This window comes from Paramisgurnus dabryanus, chromosome 18 (assembly GCF_030506205.2).
Source record: "Paramisgurnus dabryanus chromosome 18, PD_genome_1.1, whole genome shotgun sequence".
Lineage (NCBI taxonomy): Eukaryota > Metazoa > Chordata > Actinopteri > Cypriniformes > Cobitidae > Paramisgurnus > Paramisgurnus dabryanus.
The window spans coordinates 19,817,411-19,837,733 of NC_133354.1; the positions used below are offsets into that span (position 1 = coordinate 19,817,411).

Consider the following 20,323-nt stretch of genomic DNA (forward strand, 5'->3'; position numbering starts at 1 on the left):
ATCAAATACTTTTGTGTCAAATCGGCTTAATCCCACCATCAGGCCATTCAGAAATACCAGTTTTTAGATGCACATAGCCGGTTTTGCTTCTGAACTCTTCCATCTATCCATTTTTGGCACCGGTGTTTGCGAGCGAGGCAGGGCACAGTATGCCGGTATGACAAAATGATCTTTTAGCAAAAATACACTTTCAAATGCTTAGAATGCTTCTAAATTATAAAAACAAAAATAGTTTACAGACAAAGAAGTAAAGTTAAAAGCCTGTGTTTGTGTGCAAGAAAACAAAAGTAGTAAATCTGCCAGCCAATAAGGTACAGGACCCTCCTACTGTAGCCCTTCTAACCATTGATCAGCTTCACGTCTCTCTCTCTCTCTCTCTCTCTCTCTCGGTGTGTGTGTGTGTACGTGGGCTAATGATTTCCCAGCTAGACCAGTACACCAGCCCCCTGCGACCCCCTGAGCTAGACCCCAAAATCAATCTCGCTCTCATGAATTATTGAGCTGTTTGCCTTCTGTCTTTTACAATAGACACTAAAGGAGACCTGTCCCTCTCTTTTCATTTCTATATCTCTCTTACTATTTGTGCTCCCTCTCCTTTCCCTGTTTCTATCTTTGGGTTGGTTTGTTGGGGACTCTGTCAAAGATGTTTCCAGAGGTCAGGTCATCTTCCTACCCAGGTGTAGATATGGATTGCATTCGCTTTGGACAGAAGAGTCAATTTTCTATAAGGTCAATGCAAGATGCTGCTCGTAAGAAACTTGGTGTCTGTTTGATTTGGATTTTCCCAAATAGTCTGTGTTCCCTTTAATGGCACATCATATCACGGGTTAATTAATGAACACCAGCAAATATGATGATACAGTGACTGTAATTACTTGACGTGTTGCTAAGACAAACATCACTATACTATAAAATGGATGTAATGACCCAACCACTGGTTGAAACACAGCATTAAGGGACGAAAACCACCCAGCATAGGTTCATTTAAACCATCAGTTGGGTTTGTACATATTTTACCCAACTTTGGGTTACCCAGCATTTTGTAAAGAGTGCTGTTGCTCGTATAAGGGTGGTTTCCCGGACGGGGCTTATTCTAGTCCCAGACTAAAATGCATGTTTAAGCTGCCTAAATTTAAAAACACGTGGCATTGTTTTATCTCAAGATGCACAGGAGTAAAGTTTTTTGTAAGGAATGTTTGTAAAAAGTACTTAAATGTCTAATATAACTAAAGCCTAATCCTGGATTAATCCAAACCCTGTCTGGGAATCTGCCCCATAGAGCGTTAGCAATTTAAACAAACTCCCCAAGTATTAAACAGTACATTGCCAAAACACTAGCTGCGTTTCCATTACCCTTTAAATTGTGCAAATTTACATTGCAAATTCAAAAAACGGCCAATGGAAACACGTCAATTTCGCAAAAACTCCCATATATTGCAAAAAAGTTTTTACGCTCACAGGAGGTGGTTTTTCAGGTAATTCGGAAAAGGTGTATTTCCCAAGACTGCATTGGAAATGCAGTGATGTACTAAAACCTCCCAGAAACATCTCAATACTTGTCTACACCCAAGTAAAAGAGGCTTTTCCCAATAATGTTTGAAATAACACTCGTATATTTCTTTTGATTTAAAAATAATTTACTATTACCTCCAAGAAACACCTATATGTTGCCGCTCTTAAGTATAGGGGCTTTTCCTTGGATAATACGTTTCCTTCAGTTTAAAATAATGCCTAGTGCGGTGGATGTGATAATAGTAAAACGACCAACATCAGTAAATGTGATGTTTGGAGTGACTTATCGCGCAAGGAAAAACTATGTTTCACATATCATCGATTAATGGAAACGGCGTCATTTCGCAAAATTCTTTTGTCAACATTTAGAAAATAACGCTAAAATTTTGCGCAAATCTGCAATGGAAATGCAGCTACTATTTGTGCTGCAGACATTAATGACACGTCAGATTATGTAGGTGTTGTTAATATTTGGTGTTATTAATGACAGATGATGCATTCATTACATTGAAGTTGGGAGCACAATGGGACCAAAGTGCCATGTAAATTTTGAAATAATAAAAAAATTGAAATTAATTGCATCAACTTTCCTACTAATTGATTTACTTTTGATTAGTCATATAAACATCACAAGAAATGTAATTAAACTTAGCAGTCCAAAAATATCTGGTTAAAGAATAATTGTGTCTACAACACCGAATATAAGCATGAATATGATCCAGGTGAAGCAGTCATCAGCTTAATTTCCATATCTCCGGAGACCTCTCAGTTTGATTGACAGCTCTCTGTTTCCACACTGGGGTGAGCAATTATCAGTCCTGCATATTAAGAGTTCCTCTTGTAGAAAGAAGCTCTCAAATGTGTAGCATGGAGTTTATGGAGTGAATCAGGATGTATATTTGAGAGTGGTATGTCATCTAAAGACATAATGAAATTTAGGAGTAAGTGACCCATTTCACCGATTCAATCAATGGATGACATCATCATTGTTGACATCACTTTTAGTAATCATCTCACACCCTAACTGAGTCAGAGAAAAGGCATGAAAATAAAGAGTTCACCCAAAAATCTACATTTTGTCATTTATTTATTTACAATGATGTCATTTTTAAATGACTTTGTTTTTTCTGTGGAACACAAATGGAGAAGGTTTGATAAATATTCACACTGCTCTATATCGCATGATGAAAACATATGGAGATCTTAAAGGGGCAAAGTACTTTTATGATTTGATTAAAAGGGGGGTAGCAGGCATTTTAAAAGTGGGGGACAGCTCTCCGGTGATGTGCCCCTCAAAGACCAAACAAATGATGTATGTTATGAACATGAAGTAAATACAGAATTTCATACTCATATAATAAATATTATATAGAAAACCATTTGGTGTTTTATACTGTAGCACCCAGTTGCTATTTTTGTGATATCATACTCAAATAAAAAAAAAAAATAACTTTGCAAGACTTGGGACTTTGAGACCTCTGTGGACATCTATGCTTTTTATGACCATACCTTGTTCTTACCAATGGGTTCCATTGCATTGTGTTGCGTCACATACGTCCAGTGTAGACGTGGTGTAAGATCAGATCATAGCATTGTAGAAATTAGATTGTGACATTACACTTACTGTGCATTCACACCGCCACCAGCGAGAGCGTCAATAAAAGCTCTGGCTGCCCTGCCAACGACGCTAAAGAAAAGGTGTAGTGGACGCTCAGACGCTCAAATGCATTCTCTGAACTCCTCTCAGGCGGAGGTTTCCGCCTTCCGATTGGTTGCCGCCGAACATTTCCGCCTTCCGATTGGTTGCCGTCAAACCACGTCATATCTCATTACCATAAAGGTGTGCTGATTTCAACTCTCCTCGATGCTCACGCTGTACATGATGCCCGCGCCGCTGCTCACCGGAGCTCGCCACCGGCTCTCATTGAAAATGAATGACTTCTGGCGAATTTGAAGCTCTCGAAGGTCTGAATCTCAAGAGCAACAAGAGATTAAAGCTCATGGCAGACGCCCACCAGAGATGTTTCACCTTGCCTCATTTGTGATAAGATTTGACTTAAATCTAAGTAACAAACCAGAGATCACAGCTGGAAATTTGGCACTGGGTCAAAAAAGTGCTGGGGACAGAATTACCTTTATCTAAAAGTATGGCCGCTATGTCCCTGGATTCAATACATCAGCTCATATTATGGCAGGTTTGATGTGAATGACGTGGAAACCCATGAAGCTTGATGTCATTGATTTTGCCACGGCACCTCTTAAAATGTTTCCAGACACAATTATTGTGTACAGGAGTGGATATTTCTCTTCAACATTGTTTAAGGTTACACTTATTATATTTTTCTATACTTGTATTTATTGAGGTAGTAGACTTGGGATATCTGTTCTGGATTTACATTAACCAAGAAATCATTCAGTACCAAAAACAATGACTTCATCCCCTTTGCTGTTTACACACAAATACACATGGACCTGATATTTATTGTACAATAATAGTACTGACACTGTTGCACATGCCTGCTGCTCCCAGCATAACATTTCACAACTACATCATCAAATTCTACAGATGTTTTATGTTTATTTCGTATTTTTTCATGGATACAGTACGTTTTTTCAGCATGTCCCTTATACACATATTCCATTCTGTAAAATAAAAGTCCCTAGAAAGTGATAAATGGACTGAATGTGTGTAATAGCTGCATTACAACATTGTTATTACAGCTAAAACAAAATGCCAAACACAGCTTTGCAGAATTGGGCAATAGTGAATGCAATCATTTAAACTAGATATGCAATTCCCAAGGAATTACCAGTGCATGAAAATGCAAAAAGTTGATTGACAGAAATGTAAAAGAAATTTAGTCTAGTAGTTTACCTGGCTGTTGACATGTTTTAGTGTGAAGCTAGCATGATTTAAAAAAGTTATCATGATGAAATATGATGCTAGCATGATTAGCATGATTCAGCATGACGTTAGCATGATGCTAGCATGATTAGCATGAAGCTAGCATGAAGCTAGCATGATTAGCATGATGCTAGCATGATTAGCATAAAGCTAGCATGATTAGCATGAAGCTAACACGATGCTAGCATGATTAGCATGAAGCTAGCACGATGCTAGCATGATTAGCATGAAGCTAGCATGAAGCTAGCACGATGCTAGCATGATTAGCATGAAGCTAGCATGATTAGCATGAAGCTAGCACGATGGTAGCATGATTAGCATGAAGCTAGCACGATGGTAGCATGATTAGCATGAAGCTAGCACGATGCTAGCATGATTAGCATGAAGCTAGCACGATGCTAGCATGATTAGCATGAAGCTAGCACGATGCTAATATGATTAGCATGAAGCTAGCACGATGCTAGCATGATTAGCATGAAGCTAGCACGATGCTAGCATGATTAGCATGAAGCTAGCACGATGTTAGCATGATTAGCATGAAGCTAGCACGATGCTAGCATGATTAGCATGAAGCTAGCACGATGCTAGCATGATTAGCATGAAGCTAGCACGATGCTAGCATGATTAGCATGAAGCTAGCACGATGCTAGCATGATTAGCATGAAGCTAGCACGATGCTAGCATGATTAGCATGAAGCTAGCACGATGCTAGCATGATTAGCATGAAGCTAGCACGATGCTAGCATGATTAGCATGAAGCTAGCACGATGCTAGCATGATTAGCATGAAGCTAGCACGATGCTAGCATGATTAGCATGAAGCTAGCACGATGCTAGCATGATTAGCATGAAGCTAGCACGATGCTAGCATGATTAGCATGAAGCTAGCATGATGCTAGCATGATTACCATGAAGTTAGCATGAATTTAGCATGAAATTAGCATGATCCTAGCATTATTAGCATGATGCTAGCATGATTAAGATGATGCTAGCATGATTAGCATGAAGCTAGCATGATTTAGCATGAAGCTAACAAGATTTAACATGAAGCTAGCATGATTTAGCATTAAGTTAGCAAGATTTATTATGAAATTAGCATAAAGCTAGCATGAAACTAGCACGAAGCTAGCATGACTTAGCATGAAGCTAGCATGAAGCTAATATGACCCAAAGACCCAACCCCCATGTCTCTATGATGTCCGGATCCAGAGATATAAGGCTTTGTTTATTATGTTGCTAGGCTGCTCATATTTGGTTGCTAGGGGCGTGGCTTAATACCTCAATAAGGATGGTGAGAGTCTGATTGGATGCCTGAGTAAAATGAGCCCACCCCCATGTCTCTGTGACACTGTGCTGCAAAGATATCCATCTGGGCATTTTATAATTGCAGTCTATGGGAGATGTTGCTAGGGTGCCCAAAATGGTTGCTAGGGGCGTGGCTTGATAGCTCAATAAGGATCCTAAGGGACTGATTGGATGCCTGAGTAAAATGAGCCCACCCCCATGTTTCTATGACACTGCGCTGCAAAGATATCCCATCCGGGACGTTTTTAGTTCCTTATATGGGCATGATTCCTGCCCCATTATAAGTCTATGGGGAAATTTGGGGACCTCTTACACCCCAGGGGTACAACTTACACCCCATTGTGAGGTATGTTCTTACAGAGCCTGCCAGCCTCTTCAAATGTGGCAAGTCACAAGTTTCTGTGAAATTCTAGGTCTGAGCTACGACTCGTCAAAGTTTGTCTCCATGTTAAGTCAATGGGATTTTTCGGCTGCTTTTTCGCCCCTGGGGCAAAGACCGTACCCCCGATCGCTTATAAAAGTCATAGCACACTATTCCCGAATAGTCCGCACGTTTGAGAGTTTGAATGAAGTTTCTAAGTTAAGCGGTTCGAGCCGTATTAATTGCGGAAATTTGGTTGGAAGAATAATAATAATAACTAGATAGAAAAGTTTGAAGACAAACTTTATGTTGGCTTGACAAAGCCTAGCCTGAACGTTTAAAACAGATTGAGAGAAATTTAAAACAAGTTTAGTTTAGTATTATAACTTTCCGTAAACATGATACCAAAAGTTACCATGTTAGCATGTTTAGCACTAAGTTAGCATGATGTTAACATGAATTAGCATGAAGCTAGCATGATGCTAACATAAATTAGCATGACGCTAACATGAATTAGCATGAAGCTAACATGATGCTAACATGAATTAGCATGAAGCTAACATGAATTAGCATGAAGCTAACATGATGCTAACATGAATTAGCATGAAGCTAGCATGATGCTAACATGAATTAACATGAAGCTAGCATGATGCTAGCATGATTAGCATGAAGCTAGCATGATGTTAGCATGAATTAGCATGAAGCTAGCATGATGCTAACATAAATTAACATGACGCTAACATGAATTAGCATGAAGCTAACATGATGCTAACATGAATTAGCATGAAGCTAACATGAATTAGCATGAAGCTAACATGATGCTAACATGAATTAGCATGAAGCTAGCATGATGCTAACATGAATTAACATGAAGCTAGCATGATGCTAACATGAATTAGCATGAAGCTAGCATGATGCTAACATGAATTAGCATGAAGCTAGCATGATGCTAACATGAATTAGCATGAAGCTAGCATGATGCTTACATGAATTAACATGAAGCTAGCATGATGCTAGCATGATTAGCATGAAGCTAGCATGATTAGCAGGAAGCTAGCATAATGTTAGCATGATTAGCATGAAGCTAACATGAATTAGCATGAAGCTAGCACGATGCTAACATGAATTAGCATGAAGCTAGCACGATGCTAACATGAATTAGCATGAAGCTAGCACGATGCTAACATGAATTAGCATGAAGCTAGCATGAAGCTAACATAAATTAGCATGAAGCTAGCACAATGCTAACATGAATTAGCATGAAGCTAGCACGATGCTAACAAGAATTAGCATGAAGCTAGCACGATGCTAACATGAATTAGCATGAAGCTAGCACGATGCTAACATGAATTAGCATGAAGCTAGCACGATGCTAACATGAATTAATATGAAGCTAGCACAATGCTAACATGAATTAGCATGAAGCTAGCACGATGCTAACATGAATTAGCATGAAGTTAGCATGATGCTAACATGAATTAGCATGAAGCTAGCACGATGCTAACATGAATTAGCATGAAGCTAGCATGAAGCTAACATGAATTAGCATGAAGCTAGCACTATGCTAACAGAAATTAGCATGAAGCTAGCATGAAGCTAACATGAATTAGCATGAAGTTAGCATGATGCTAACATGAATTAGTATGAAGCTAGCATGATGCTAACATGATTAGCATGAAGTTAGCAAGATTTATTATGAAATTAGCATAAAGCTAGCACGAAACTAGCATGAAGCTAGTATGACTTAGCATGGAGCTAGCATAAGGCTAACATGACCAAAAGACCCAACCCCCATGTCTCTATGATGTTCGGATCCAGAGATATAAGGCTTTGTTTATTATGTTGCTAGGGTGCTCATATTTGGTTGCTAGGGGCGTGGCTTAATACCTCAATAAGAAAACTCAGAGACTGATTGGATGCCTGAGTAAAATGAGCCCACCCCTATGTCTCTGTGACACTGTGCTGCAAAGATATCCATCTGGGCATTTTATAATGGCAGTCTATGGGATATGTTGCTAGGGTGCCCAAAAATGGTTGCTAGGGGCGTGGCTTAATAGCTATGGGGCGATCCTGAGAGACTGATTGGATGCCTGACTAAATTGAGCCCACCCCCATGTCTCTACGACACTCTAAAGTGAAGATATTTCATCTGGGACGCTTTTATTCCCTTATATGGACATGTTCCCTGCCCCATTATAAGTCAATGGGGAAATTTGGGTGCCCCTTACACCCCAGGGGTGAAACTTACACCCCAATGTGAGGCATGTTCTTACAGAGCCTGCCAGCCTCTTCAAATGTGGTAACCCAGAAGTTTCTACAAATTTCTCGCTCGCAGCTATGACCCGTCAAAGTTTGTCGCAATGTTAAGTCAATGGAAAATTTGGGGTGTTTGAGCGCCCCGTTTAGGAATTCGGTAGGTCCCATCAGTTAGAAAAGTCATAGCACGCTAAGTCAGACCAGTCTGAAGACTTTTGGAAAGTTTGGTGAATGTAGCTTGAAAGCTCTAGGAGGAGTTACAGTCAAAAATTTTGGGGATCAGAAGAATAATAATAATAATAATAATAATAATAAGCTTAGATCGAAGAACAGTATGTTGGCTTTGTCAAGCCAACATAATAATAATAAAAAGCCCAGTAAGAACAGTACAGCGCATTTTCAATGCACTGTAATAATGAAACAGAGATCTGTTTTGGAGGCAGAGAGTAAGTGCAAGAAAAAGAGAGAGCGATCCAACAAAAAATACAAAGAAAGTGTATCTGGAAGACACCCCCCAATCTCTCTCTCTCTCTCTCTCTCTCTCTCTCTCTCTCTCTCTCTCTCTCTCTCTCTCTCTCTCTGATTCACTTGGAAGTATGCGTTAGCCCTCATAAAATATTAATGTTGGTTGTGCTCAGAGCCATAATTGCCATCTCAGCCCCTGAATAATTTATGCTGCTGTGCTGTTCGCACCATACAGGAATATGGCACAGGCAGCTATGGCCGCTGTTTTGCATTTAGTAACCAAATTAGATTACCTTTACTCAAAAACCTCTCTCCCTCTTCCCCCACAGTTTGCTCTTTTGGAGCAGATTTATGTATCGTCCCTGAAATCGTGCATTTTAGAAAGCGTTAATGGAAATGGTAGAGCTGAATGTTTAAAGCAAAGCCAATGAGTATGAACACTTAATAAAATAAAAAGAATACGTTTAGAAATATAATGACTTTTTACCTTTGCTCAATCAAGTACCTACTCAATGCTGAGCAAGAGCATATTGTTACTATTATTTGATGCCCAGCTTATATTTGACTTCGTAACACTTTACTATTTTTGCAACTTTAAGTGTGTGTTTATTTTGTGAAATTCCAGATGTTGTGCAATTCCACAAAATTGTTCACATCTCTATCATTTGCATTTTGTGCATATGGGATAATTTAGCCAAACAGAGCCCCTAGGCCGAGCCCCTCAGATAGACAGAGTAATGTTTGAAGTCCCACAGTGTTTGCAATCTTCACAAACTAAGTATATGGTCTAGGACGACACCTTTTTGTGAACCCAATAAATAGACTGTACTAGTGAGCAGACCACACTGAAAACCACCCTTTGTGAGCTCCCACATATCCAGTGTAAATCCTGTTCCTATATTTTCAGCAGATTTGTGTTGTTTGCAGTATCCTACTGTTTCCCTCTTGGAGTCATCAGTAGTGAAGTGCTTTGATCTGTAGTGTTATTGAGAGGTCACAGGGGTCTATGCGTTAGCTCATGTAAGCGAGTACGGTCCCACCACACTCGACTCTTCCAGTAATTGGGCGTTATTGCAGTGCCTTTAACTGAAGACGACAGTAAGGACCTATCAATTATGAAAGTGTAGGGTGACTCCAAGTGTGTGTGTTGATCCACACAAATCTGAGTGCTCTCTGCTGTATAACTGGCCAAATTATGTTTAAATATGAATCTTGATACTAACCTGATGTTTATAAAAGCATATATTAAAATGGACAAATACACTCTGTGTCCAAAGTGGCCCAAAAATGATTTACATTATAAGAAAACACATCAAGGTGATTGACAGGTGCCAAGAAAGTGATTGGTGATGTTCTGTGTTTACATGTGAGAATTACACATTTACATTTCATGCATGCATTAAGCAGACACTTTAACACAAAAGTGATCTACAGATGCTGTTAGTTTGCTTTACCAGTTCAGCTTAGGAAAGCTTGAGAAACCAGAAGGGATGAAGATGCTGTGTGCCATTGTATTGTAGTCAGCGTGTGTGTTTGATAAAGAGTTGATTCAGTATAACATATTCGGTGTCATATTGATCAAAATGTGCCAATGCATTATCCACTTACAGTATGCACACGATGTTTCATTGCCAATCAGGGCAGCTGGTATTGCTGCGTTACAGCTCTACTGCCTGTCTATGAGTAAAAAGTTTGTTTTTGTGCCTGTGAATGTGCTGGCTTTTCTGCTTATGAGCATGCATGACTATGAGAGAGACAGTCGCGACTGAATAAGTGTCTGTGTGTTTCTGTCTTTGAATCAGTGAGCTGTCTTAGCAGTCTTTCCCTGCGTGACAGATGGGAGATTCACATTTCAGCACACTGCCTGTTGCTGTGTGTGTGTGTGTGTACTGTGAATGCTTATACAAATAAAAGTTTCTCCAATGGTTCTTAAGTTCAGCAAAGCGGTCTCTTGCCGTATTTCGTCTGTATTTTATAGAGTGTATATGATTCATTCATTGAAGGTTCATGAGGTTAAATCAGATCGCCATATTATTGTTTCTGAGGGAAAAGTCTGTCATCATTTACTCACTCTCAAGTTGTTACAAACCTGTTACTGTAACTTGTGGGTAAGTAAATGATGAATTTTAGGATGAACTATTCCTTTAAAGCTATTGGATACATAATAAGACATTTATATAAAATGCACACTTAGGATAATCAACCTAAATACATAAAAACTGATATTGTTTGTGGATGTGCTCTCTACACTCTTAGAAAGTTACAAGAAGTTTTCAATGGTTCAAAAAGTACACTTTTGTACCTAAAAGGTGCATACTGGTACCTCAAAGTTACATATCTGTAACACAATGGTACATATTAAGACCTTTTTAAAAGGTACCGTCCCAGTGAGAGTGTACTAGATATTGCAAGAGAAATATGGTTGTTTAAAGGGTAATAAAAACCCCCTTGATATGTCCCACAACTTTGTTATTCACTTGGAAAGATGTCAACAAAGGAACGAAAAAATATTGAATTGGGTCTTTAAAATACCCATACACACTGAAGAACTGATGCAATGATTTTTTTGACAGAGCTCACAAAGGTTCTCCTTTGGCATCAGACTGATATTCTGCATCTAAAGGTTCACCCATAACCCTTTATATTTTTTCTCTTACAGGTTTTTCCTGAAGTTTTTTCTCAAATGCAATCAGAACTGTCTGAAGAACGCCGGAAACCCACGGGACATGCGACGCTTTCAGGTAAACCGTTCATCATTTTATTTTTTATTTTACTCTCCATTCAGTATTGCGTCCATAAACTTTAGGTCTGTTTTTACTGATCTAAATTCAGTTTTAATGACATCAGAGTATTGGCCCAGCATCGTAGCAGCTGCAGATGTGAGGTCACATTTTATGATCTTTTTGTTTATCTTTTGATCAGTGTTAATGGTTTTGCAGCATTGAAAGTTATTTTGTCCACATTTAATGTGTAAGATACGCTTTCATCCGCCTGTAGTTTTTCAGTGTTAGACCATGTTAAAATCTGCCCATAAGCCTGTAAACACACTCGATTGCCCAGCAGTGTCACTCACACCGTGCACGTGTGCAAACATTGAATAAACAACCTATCATTGCTTTGCAAGAAACACAAGACCTTGACCTCCAGTTTTTCGTTGGAATGTGACCTCATTTCTGCTTTCACAAGCGCACACACACACAAAACTTTCTACTGCTTATTGTTCACACACACAAGCCTGAAATCAACACCTACCCTACATACATTTCTGCTGGATATTCGGTTTTACCTAAAAGTTAAACGTCTTTTATTGCCATGTCTTTTTAAGGCAGCAGCTATTTACACTAAGTACAAATAATGATAGATGCTTTTACACTTTCTAAGTGATATGCTATTTACAGTAGTTAAAAATAAGTTTTATTTAATAAATAAAATTATTTCTTTTGCAATAATTGTAAAAAGTAATTGTATTTTATGTATAATATATATATATATATATATATATATATATACATAAAATACAATTACTTTTTACAATTATTGCAAAAGAAGTAATTTTATTTATTAAATAAAACTTATATTTTATACATAAAATACAATTACTTTTTATAATATATAATATAATATTTATTAAATAAAACTTACATTTTATACATAAAATACAATTACTTTTTATAATATATATAATTTATATTGCCAATATTATTGGCAGATACAATTTATACTTTAATATATTTATAGATTAACAGTATGCAATAATAACATAAGTGTAAATGTTTTTTTTTTTATTAAAATTATTAAATAGATGCTGCATTATTGGGAGAATAAACATTTTGTTTACTTTCACTTTTTAAACATTTTCTTCATTATTATTCAAAAAAATGTCAGATTCGAGACAGATTCGAACCTGAGACATTGCATCAAAAGACAATTCCCAGAGCCATACAGTCTGTGCCGCTGAAGACTTTGATTACCATGTGTGTTTTTTAAACGTTAGTGATCCAACCAGACATTGGTGGGGTTAGCTAGTGTAAATATTTTTGCCAACAATGCCCTAGTGACAGCTTGGGACCATTTTTAACCCCTTGTTTCTGACAGTGCAACAATTTGAAAAGTACTGTAGCAAAGTTGAAACAGCAAGCTCTGAGAAATAACATTTTCCACTTTATGGCTTTATTCGGCTAACGGTTGTTTTCGTGAAAACCATTTTCTAAAATCTCCAGCTGTTTTGGATGTGTTTTCATGTGTTGAGGTAAGATGTTATACTCAGCAGCTGTCTGTTTAGTGCTTTCTATAAACGAATCATTTACATGGCACTATAAGTGAGAATGCAGTCATTGTGTAATTAACATCAGAACGCAGTCATATTTTACACAGAGAGTATGAAGGAATGCAGGAGAGAGATTTCCCATCACACAATACAATTAAATTCTTATCACATGCTTATGTAGTGCTGTGGCTGATTATATTTCTTGGAAAAGATGTGGTAACACTTAACTTGAAGGGGTGTTCATAAGACTGACATGACACCTTTATAATCATGACATGACACGTGTCATGAACATGAAGGAGATTTTATGCACGTTTATGACAACTGTCATTAAGTGTCATTCAATCAATTATGTCATTTTTAATGCAAAGATGCCATTGTTTGAGAAGTCTTTGTCATGACAACTTGACATTAACAAGACAACATAACTGACCACTTTTTACCAGTGATACAAATATCATTTGTCATTAAAATGTCATTAAGTGTTAATACTCTGTCAAATAGTTTTATAACAGCGTCATGAATATTCTTCAGTTCATGTTTTTTTCTTCTTCCAGATGTTAGAGAAATTAAATCCATCATCCAATAATAATACAAATTATACTAATTAAAATTAATAAAATTATATTTTATTGCATTTGGAGACCGGATCACCTAAAAATGTAATGAAAACAATACAGTAATGCATTAAGCCATGCAGTGCTGGGTGCATATCGCTGCAAACAGTTAATTACATTAAATTAATTCAATGTTTTGTTAGTTTTTTGCTTCTATGTCAGAAAATTTCAGAACCTTATGTGTAAAGAAAGAAGAAGAAGTTCTGTTAGTTGTCAGTTTTTATGCATTGTGCACATACATAAAGTTAAGTATAATCTTTTGACGTGTATGTTACATTTTGTTAAGGTATTTAAAATTATTTGACATAGTATTAAAGCAACACTAAAGAGTTATTGCTCTTTGCTCCCCCTACAGGTTAGACGCGTAATTGTTCATTAGCACTGTCGTAAATACTGCAGCATAGCTGGTTCTGATTGGATTGTAGGTCTGCCGTAAAGCAAGTTTTTGTAGTTTTCACTCGAACTACACTACCCAACGGTTGGAAACTTCTTTAGTGCGGTTTTGGCCGATAGAGGGCTGCAAAGCGAATGTGAAAGTGCCATTTACCCTGTTTTGAGTGGATGAACCACTGAAACTTTTTTGGAAACGTTATTTTAAGGTTAAAAAAAAAACTCTTTGGTGTTGCTTTAACGCTTATTGACATTTTAACTTATTGATTTTAAAGTTCAATTTGTACGACTGTAGTTGAGGTCAAGAAAAATATTAATGATGCTGTTAAAAACTATTTGACAGAGTATTTACACTTAATGACATTTAAATGACAGTTTAATGTAACGTTAACCCTTAAAGCTAGGTAAGTTTGATAATTATTCTGCTATGTTATGTTTATGACAGATTTATGACAAGTTATGATGTATTGGTTAATGTCAAGTTGTCATACAAACAATGTCATCTTTGCATTAAAAATAATATAATTGAACAAATGACACTTAATGACAGTTGTCATAAACATGCATAAAATCTGACATGACACGTGTCATGTCACGATTATGAAGTGTCATGTCAGTCTTATGAACACCCCTTCAAATAAAGTGTTACCAAATCTTTATACCTCAATTTGTTTTTCCACTTTTTCACGCCTTGGTGATTTTAATAAAAACTGATGTGAGTGTTAAATGACACTGCTCTTCACCAAAACTAACATCCAAAGGACAGTCAAAGATTTTTCTTTTGGAGCTTATAAGAGCGAATTGAGTGCTCAGTTATGTTTTAAGACACTTGGTGGTACAAATTCTTAAAAAAAAAATATAAATGGAAGTTGTTATCTTTGTTATAGTAAATAGATTTGTGTCATTTGAGAGAGAGAGAGAGAGAGAGAGAGAGAGAGAGATTATCCCTCACTCTCCTCTCTTTGCCAATTCCTTTTCTTTTTGAAGAGGCAGAATTCCTCTCAGAGCTCAACAGCAATTGAAATAAGAGGCTCTATAGGCAGGGGTATCGGGGGTCTCCATGGCTTAAGAGGGTCCGTTTGTGCCACTCATAATGAAAACCTCAATTACTTATTACCTTCTTGTCATTGTCTCGGGGTGCTCGAGTGCTGCTTGCTCTTTAATTGAATTAATCTGAGCCAACCTCTATCAGCAGTCATTCAGAGAGTGCAGTGCATTGTGGGATAGAAAGAGAGATGTGTTTACACTTGTGTGTAAATTAGTGTACAGAACGAAAACGATTAGAGACGCCTATAGTGTTTGAAGTACTGCTGGCAGTGGGATTAGTTATGCATTACATGCCAAAATATCCCTGTGTATACAATATTATTAACATGCCGATGTGTGTATTTAATTTTTTTAATATAAAAACAACAACTATTAAGAGATTTACTTTCTGAAACATGTTTGTGCTGATTTAAAAAAAAAGTTTAAGTTTAGTCAATGCTGTGCATTTGGGACAGGACTACCTGTATGACTAACCAGTGACAATTGGGGGTGGTGCATAATTTTTTTCCATTTAATACAAATTGTACAAATCGTACAAGAACAAAACTAAATGTAAAAATGTTTTTGATATGTGCCATCTAAACCCTGTGTTTCTTTTATAACAGGTGGTTGTTTCGACAACAGTGAGTGTAGAAGGACACGTGCTGGCCGTTTCAGACAACATGTTTGTGCACAACAACTCCAAACATGGCAGAAGAGCCCGGAGACTAGACCCGTCAGAGGGAACGCCGTCATATCTGGAACACGGTAATTTAATGTTTTAAATTAATTTTATAATTCATTCTAGCAAATTGGTTCATGCAGGCAGTTTGAAAATATGAAAAATCTAATGACCAAATTATTTGAGTTATCACATTATTATAGCAAACATAAAAATAATTGATGTGTAGATTAAATACAATTTAAATCATGATTCCACCTTATTTTTAACCCTCACACTGTATGTTTCTCTCCACAAAGGGTTCAAATAAAATTAAAGATATTTATTAAAGATATATTTTCCTCCTTTTTATTTCTTATAAAAGTGGAACTGGTTTTCCACAGTAAGAAATAAATGAAATTCAATCATTAGAGAGAGAGAGAGATAAGGTTGACTATTGGGTCAACATGTTCACACTGTCTTATGTTGTGATGAAATATGCTGTAAGCTTCTGCAAGTCTCTGACAATAACCACACACACGCACAAGTTCACATTTTATTAATAGTGTGATGCTACAAAATGTTAAACTCTATCCAGTACGTGTGAATGAGTTTGTGAGAGATAACGCTTTGCTGTCAGAGGCGTTTGTGAGCTTTGGCCCTTTAAGTCATTTCTCCAGTGGTGCGAAGAGAGTAAAAGATGAAGCAGGGATTAATTAAAGCACTAACCTGTGTCCTTCCCCATTCCCACCCATCCCTCCATTTGCAGACATGACTGTGTTGGGCTTAATAATTGAAGAGGATTAAAATTAAAATTGTATGCCCTAACAAAATATAATGTATCAAAGAATCAAATAATAGTAGTGAATCATAACCATGTTCGTATAGTATTCTAATTACATGATGCTTTAAAGATGTCACAATATTTCTATGGTACATGGGCAAGGAAACACTGGTAGCATTTATTTTAAAATCCTGTTGTACAGGTACGGACTGAAAAATAATAGGCTTTATGCCCAGCTGCACTACTTCCTGAACTTCAGCCAACTCCTTGTTTCCTGTCTGCCATTATTGGCCAAACTGATTAATTCAGGTGTTCAGGACCTCAGTAGTCACAACAACAATAATCAGACACACCTGGATTAATCAGTTTGTCCAATAATGGCAGACAGGAAACAAGGAGCTGGCTGAAGTTCAGGAAGTAGTGCAACTGGGCATAAAGCCTATTGACAGCAGCACAAATTAGTTTCCAATTCAACAAACCACCATCATTGTGATCAGTGTTTGCATTTCATCAGCTCATTTGCATTTTAAAGGACACACCCAAAATGGCACATATTTGCTCGGACCTACAAAATGGGAATTAACATGCTATAATAAATTATCTGTTGGGTATTTTGAGCTAAAACTTCACATATGCACTTAGGGGACACCAAAGACTTATTTTACATCTTAATAAATCTCATAATATATGACCCCTTTAAAATCATTTTGACTTTAGCATGTTGCTAAGCTAAAATGTGGTCATTAGTTGGCGATTCTCACGTTGCAAAACATTTTGATAGTTCACTGGCTCGTGCCCTTTTCCTGTCTCCTTTGTGACTGGTCCATGTTTATTTCATTTATTCGCGATAAGTGCAGACACTGCAAACGCTAAAGCATTTTTTTATTTCTTATTAAAAAATGTATGCTTTAATGCATCACCCTTTTATTCGTAACTATGTCGGTGTAAGTTCACCTTGAAAACCTGCTGACGAAACGCGTCAGAAAACTCTGCCCTCAATCCTACATCCATCACAATGGATTACTGATGACTGACTCTTTGCTTCAATAATACATGTCTAAAATTGTCTCAGACTGCCATTTCTAGCTCATTCGCCCAGTGTTCGAATTATGTCAAAGCTTATGGGGGGTCCCCTAGCTAAGCCCCACCCCCCGGCCAAGCCCCACCCCCCTCATTATAGGGTCGGTGTGATTTCACAACGTAAGATGTGATCGTCCTTGATCAACAATCATCTGATCCTGGTTTTAATCAAAGAAACCCCAAATTACCCTTAACTCAAACTCTAAAAAAAGTTTACCCCTCAAATTAGTGTGAAACACTGGCAAGGGCAGAACTTTAAAACAGAATAGGGGTGAAATAGGGTGGACTCATTCTTAAATTACATAATTTTACTATATAGTAGTGGTAAAATGAATGATTACATTGCGTTTTTTGAGTCATAGATTGAATCATTTTCGGATCAGCAAAACTTATGAGCATATAAAAATAGAAAAGAACAAAGTTACAAATAAAGCAAGATCTAACAGTAGTATTTAGGTACATAAATAGAATCAAATGAATAATAACACTGTCTTCTTCACTGTATAAATTACATATAATTAATCTTTTTAAAGATACATAATTTTAAAGATAGTTATCATGCCACCAGGTTGAAGGTTGCTGTCCCCAGCACTCACAGCAGCCCCATTCGCGTAATTTGCGGGTGGTATACGTCCCCACCGCTTTATGACCAAGTTGATTGTGCCCCAGCTTCCGACCACGAAGTAATTCTTGCGTTCATAATCACAATTAGGGTCCATATTCATTTAAAACGCATGTACAACGCATGACGCGCTGCCGCCTTCTGCTTTTCAAAGCGGTCGCCTGTGAACACAAGTTTTGTTTTAGACGCGTCTATTTGAGTGCACTTGCTGCACGTTTAGATTTAAAATAAACTTGAGCGCAACTTGATACCTTGATAAAAGGTAAATGTAAAAAAAAGGTAAAAATCTACCGGTAAGTTATATATGTAACAATGATTAATCTATTAATAGTTATTCTTCATCTATTTTATGCAAACGCTAGGGGAAAAAATATAGGGGAAAACATTTGTTCCTTTTCAGCAGTTGATAACTTGATAAAAGGTAAATGTCGTATTTTTTATATCTACCGGTAAGTTATATATGTAACAATGATTAATCTATTAATAGTTATTCTTCATCTATTTCATGCAAAACGCTAGGGGAAAAAGTATAGGGGAAAACATTTGATCCTTTTCAGCAGTTTTTGAATAAGTTTAATTGAATAATATTAAAATACCTTATGGTAGGGCTGCATGATTATGGCAAAAACATAACTGTTTTTAGACTATTTGCATTGAATTGGAAACAATATTTTTGGAAAATATATTAATTGCAAGGCTGCAAAGAATAGTGCACTGAGGATTTAATTATATTATTTTAATATAGTCAGTGGTGAACTAAAGTGGGCCGGTCTAAGACATGAAACCCCAGGGCTGAAAATGAGTCCCACTTCGGCCCTGCATGTTACATTTTTCCAAGGTTTAAAAAAACACATGCAAAAGATACTTTCTACAAATAATTATTTATTTCTGAAAGATGCGTAGTTGAGTGATAGGCTAAGTATTAAAGAGACTATCATTTATTATCATTTAAGCGTGATTTCTTCTGCTTTCCTAATAAAATATTTTGTGTGACTGGGTTGACCAGCCGTCAGTCTGAGTGGATAGCTTTGCCACTGTTATAAAATAATTGTTTGAGAAGATTTTTTTGTAAAAAACCCTTTAACCTAAAGATTACTAAAGATTCTCACCGCAACTGAGGTAAAAAATACTCCACATGCAGATAGAGACACTCGTCTGTCAATTCCTCCAGAAAACAGCATGAGGCGCACTTGCGAGTTTCTTTATTTCGGACAGAAGTCATTTGAATTATTTTATTGCGAAATTGGGACAAATAATGGACAGTATCGCTTTGTGACACGCAAAATGAGGATTTTAAATTTATGTAGTATTTTAATTTTAATAAAAACCAGGGGACCCCCCTAATTTATATTTTTGTGCTTTATGGGGGGTCCCTTAAGGCTTATAGGAGGTCCGGGACCCCCCCAGACCCCCTTCAATTCGAACACTGCATTCGCCACAAAATAAAAAGCTTTTCATTGCTCGTAAAAAGCAAAAAGCAGTAATTTCTCCTCAAAATGGTGTTCGTCTTTAATTACTCGTGAGTTTTATGTCTGTAAAGTCACTCGGTGGCAATTTAGCATGCGCTAGCTTTTCCAAAGACCATCTGCGCAAGACCAAACTCACGTTGACGTGCTGTAAAGCCACTTGGTGTCGATTTAGCCCTCGCTAGCCTTTCCAAAGACCATCTGCACATAACCAAACTCTGACGTGCTTTACAAAGAAGCTTGAAGCATTTATCTTGACGTTCAGCGAATCCAATCAGTGTCCCGTTTAGGCTGTCAAGGATTTTGATGTCCGGGGAAATTTGTTGGATCTGGATGGGAGAGCAGAACATATGATGGTGGTGATTTATGGTCGTGGATGAATATGGTGTGATAAGCTGAGATGGTCCCTTGGGGTCTCTGGCCGCGTGCTGGTGGAATCAAGCGCTATCAGGCGGTCTGTTCGCATTTGGAAAGAAGACAGAAAGTACAGATTTACAGTTTGTGTTGACTGTAAGCCTCTGTTATCATTTTTTGGACAGGGTTTCAGTCCATTGCGTATCAGATGGGTATGCTCGAGAGATGGCCGTCAACAAGTTTAATTAGTGGC

General features: G+C 37.3%; 1 protein-coding gene across 2 annotated transcripts in view; it reads left to right on the plus strand.

Moving 5' to 3' along the window:
- The window catches only part of LOC135776481 (transcription factor COE1-A-like), a 131,942-nt gene that overhangs the window by 79,413 nt on the left and 32,206 nt on the right, over positions 1-20,323 (plus strand). For both annotated transcript variants that reach the window (XM_073812615.1, XM_073812616.1), the window contains exons 7-9: positions 11,463-11,544; positions 15,730-15,871; positions 18,513-18,518. In XM_073812615.1, coding sequence (XP_073668716.1) covers positions 11,463-11,544; positions 15,730-15,871; positions 18,513-18,518 — 230 coding nt within the window. The remainder of the gene's footprint in view (positions 1-11,462; positions 11,545-15,729; positions 15,872-18,512; positions 18,519-20,323) is intronic.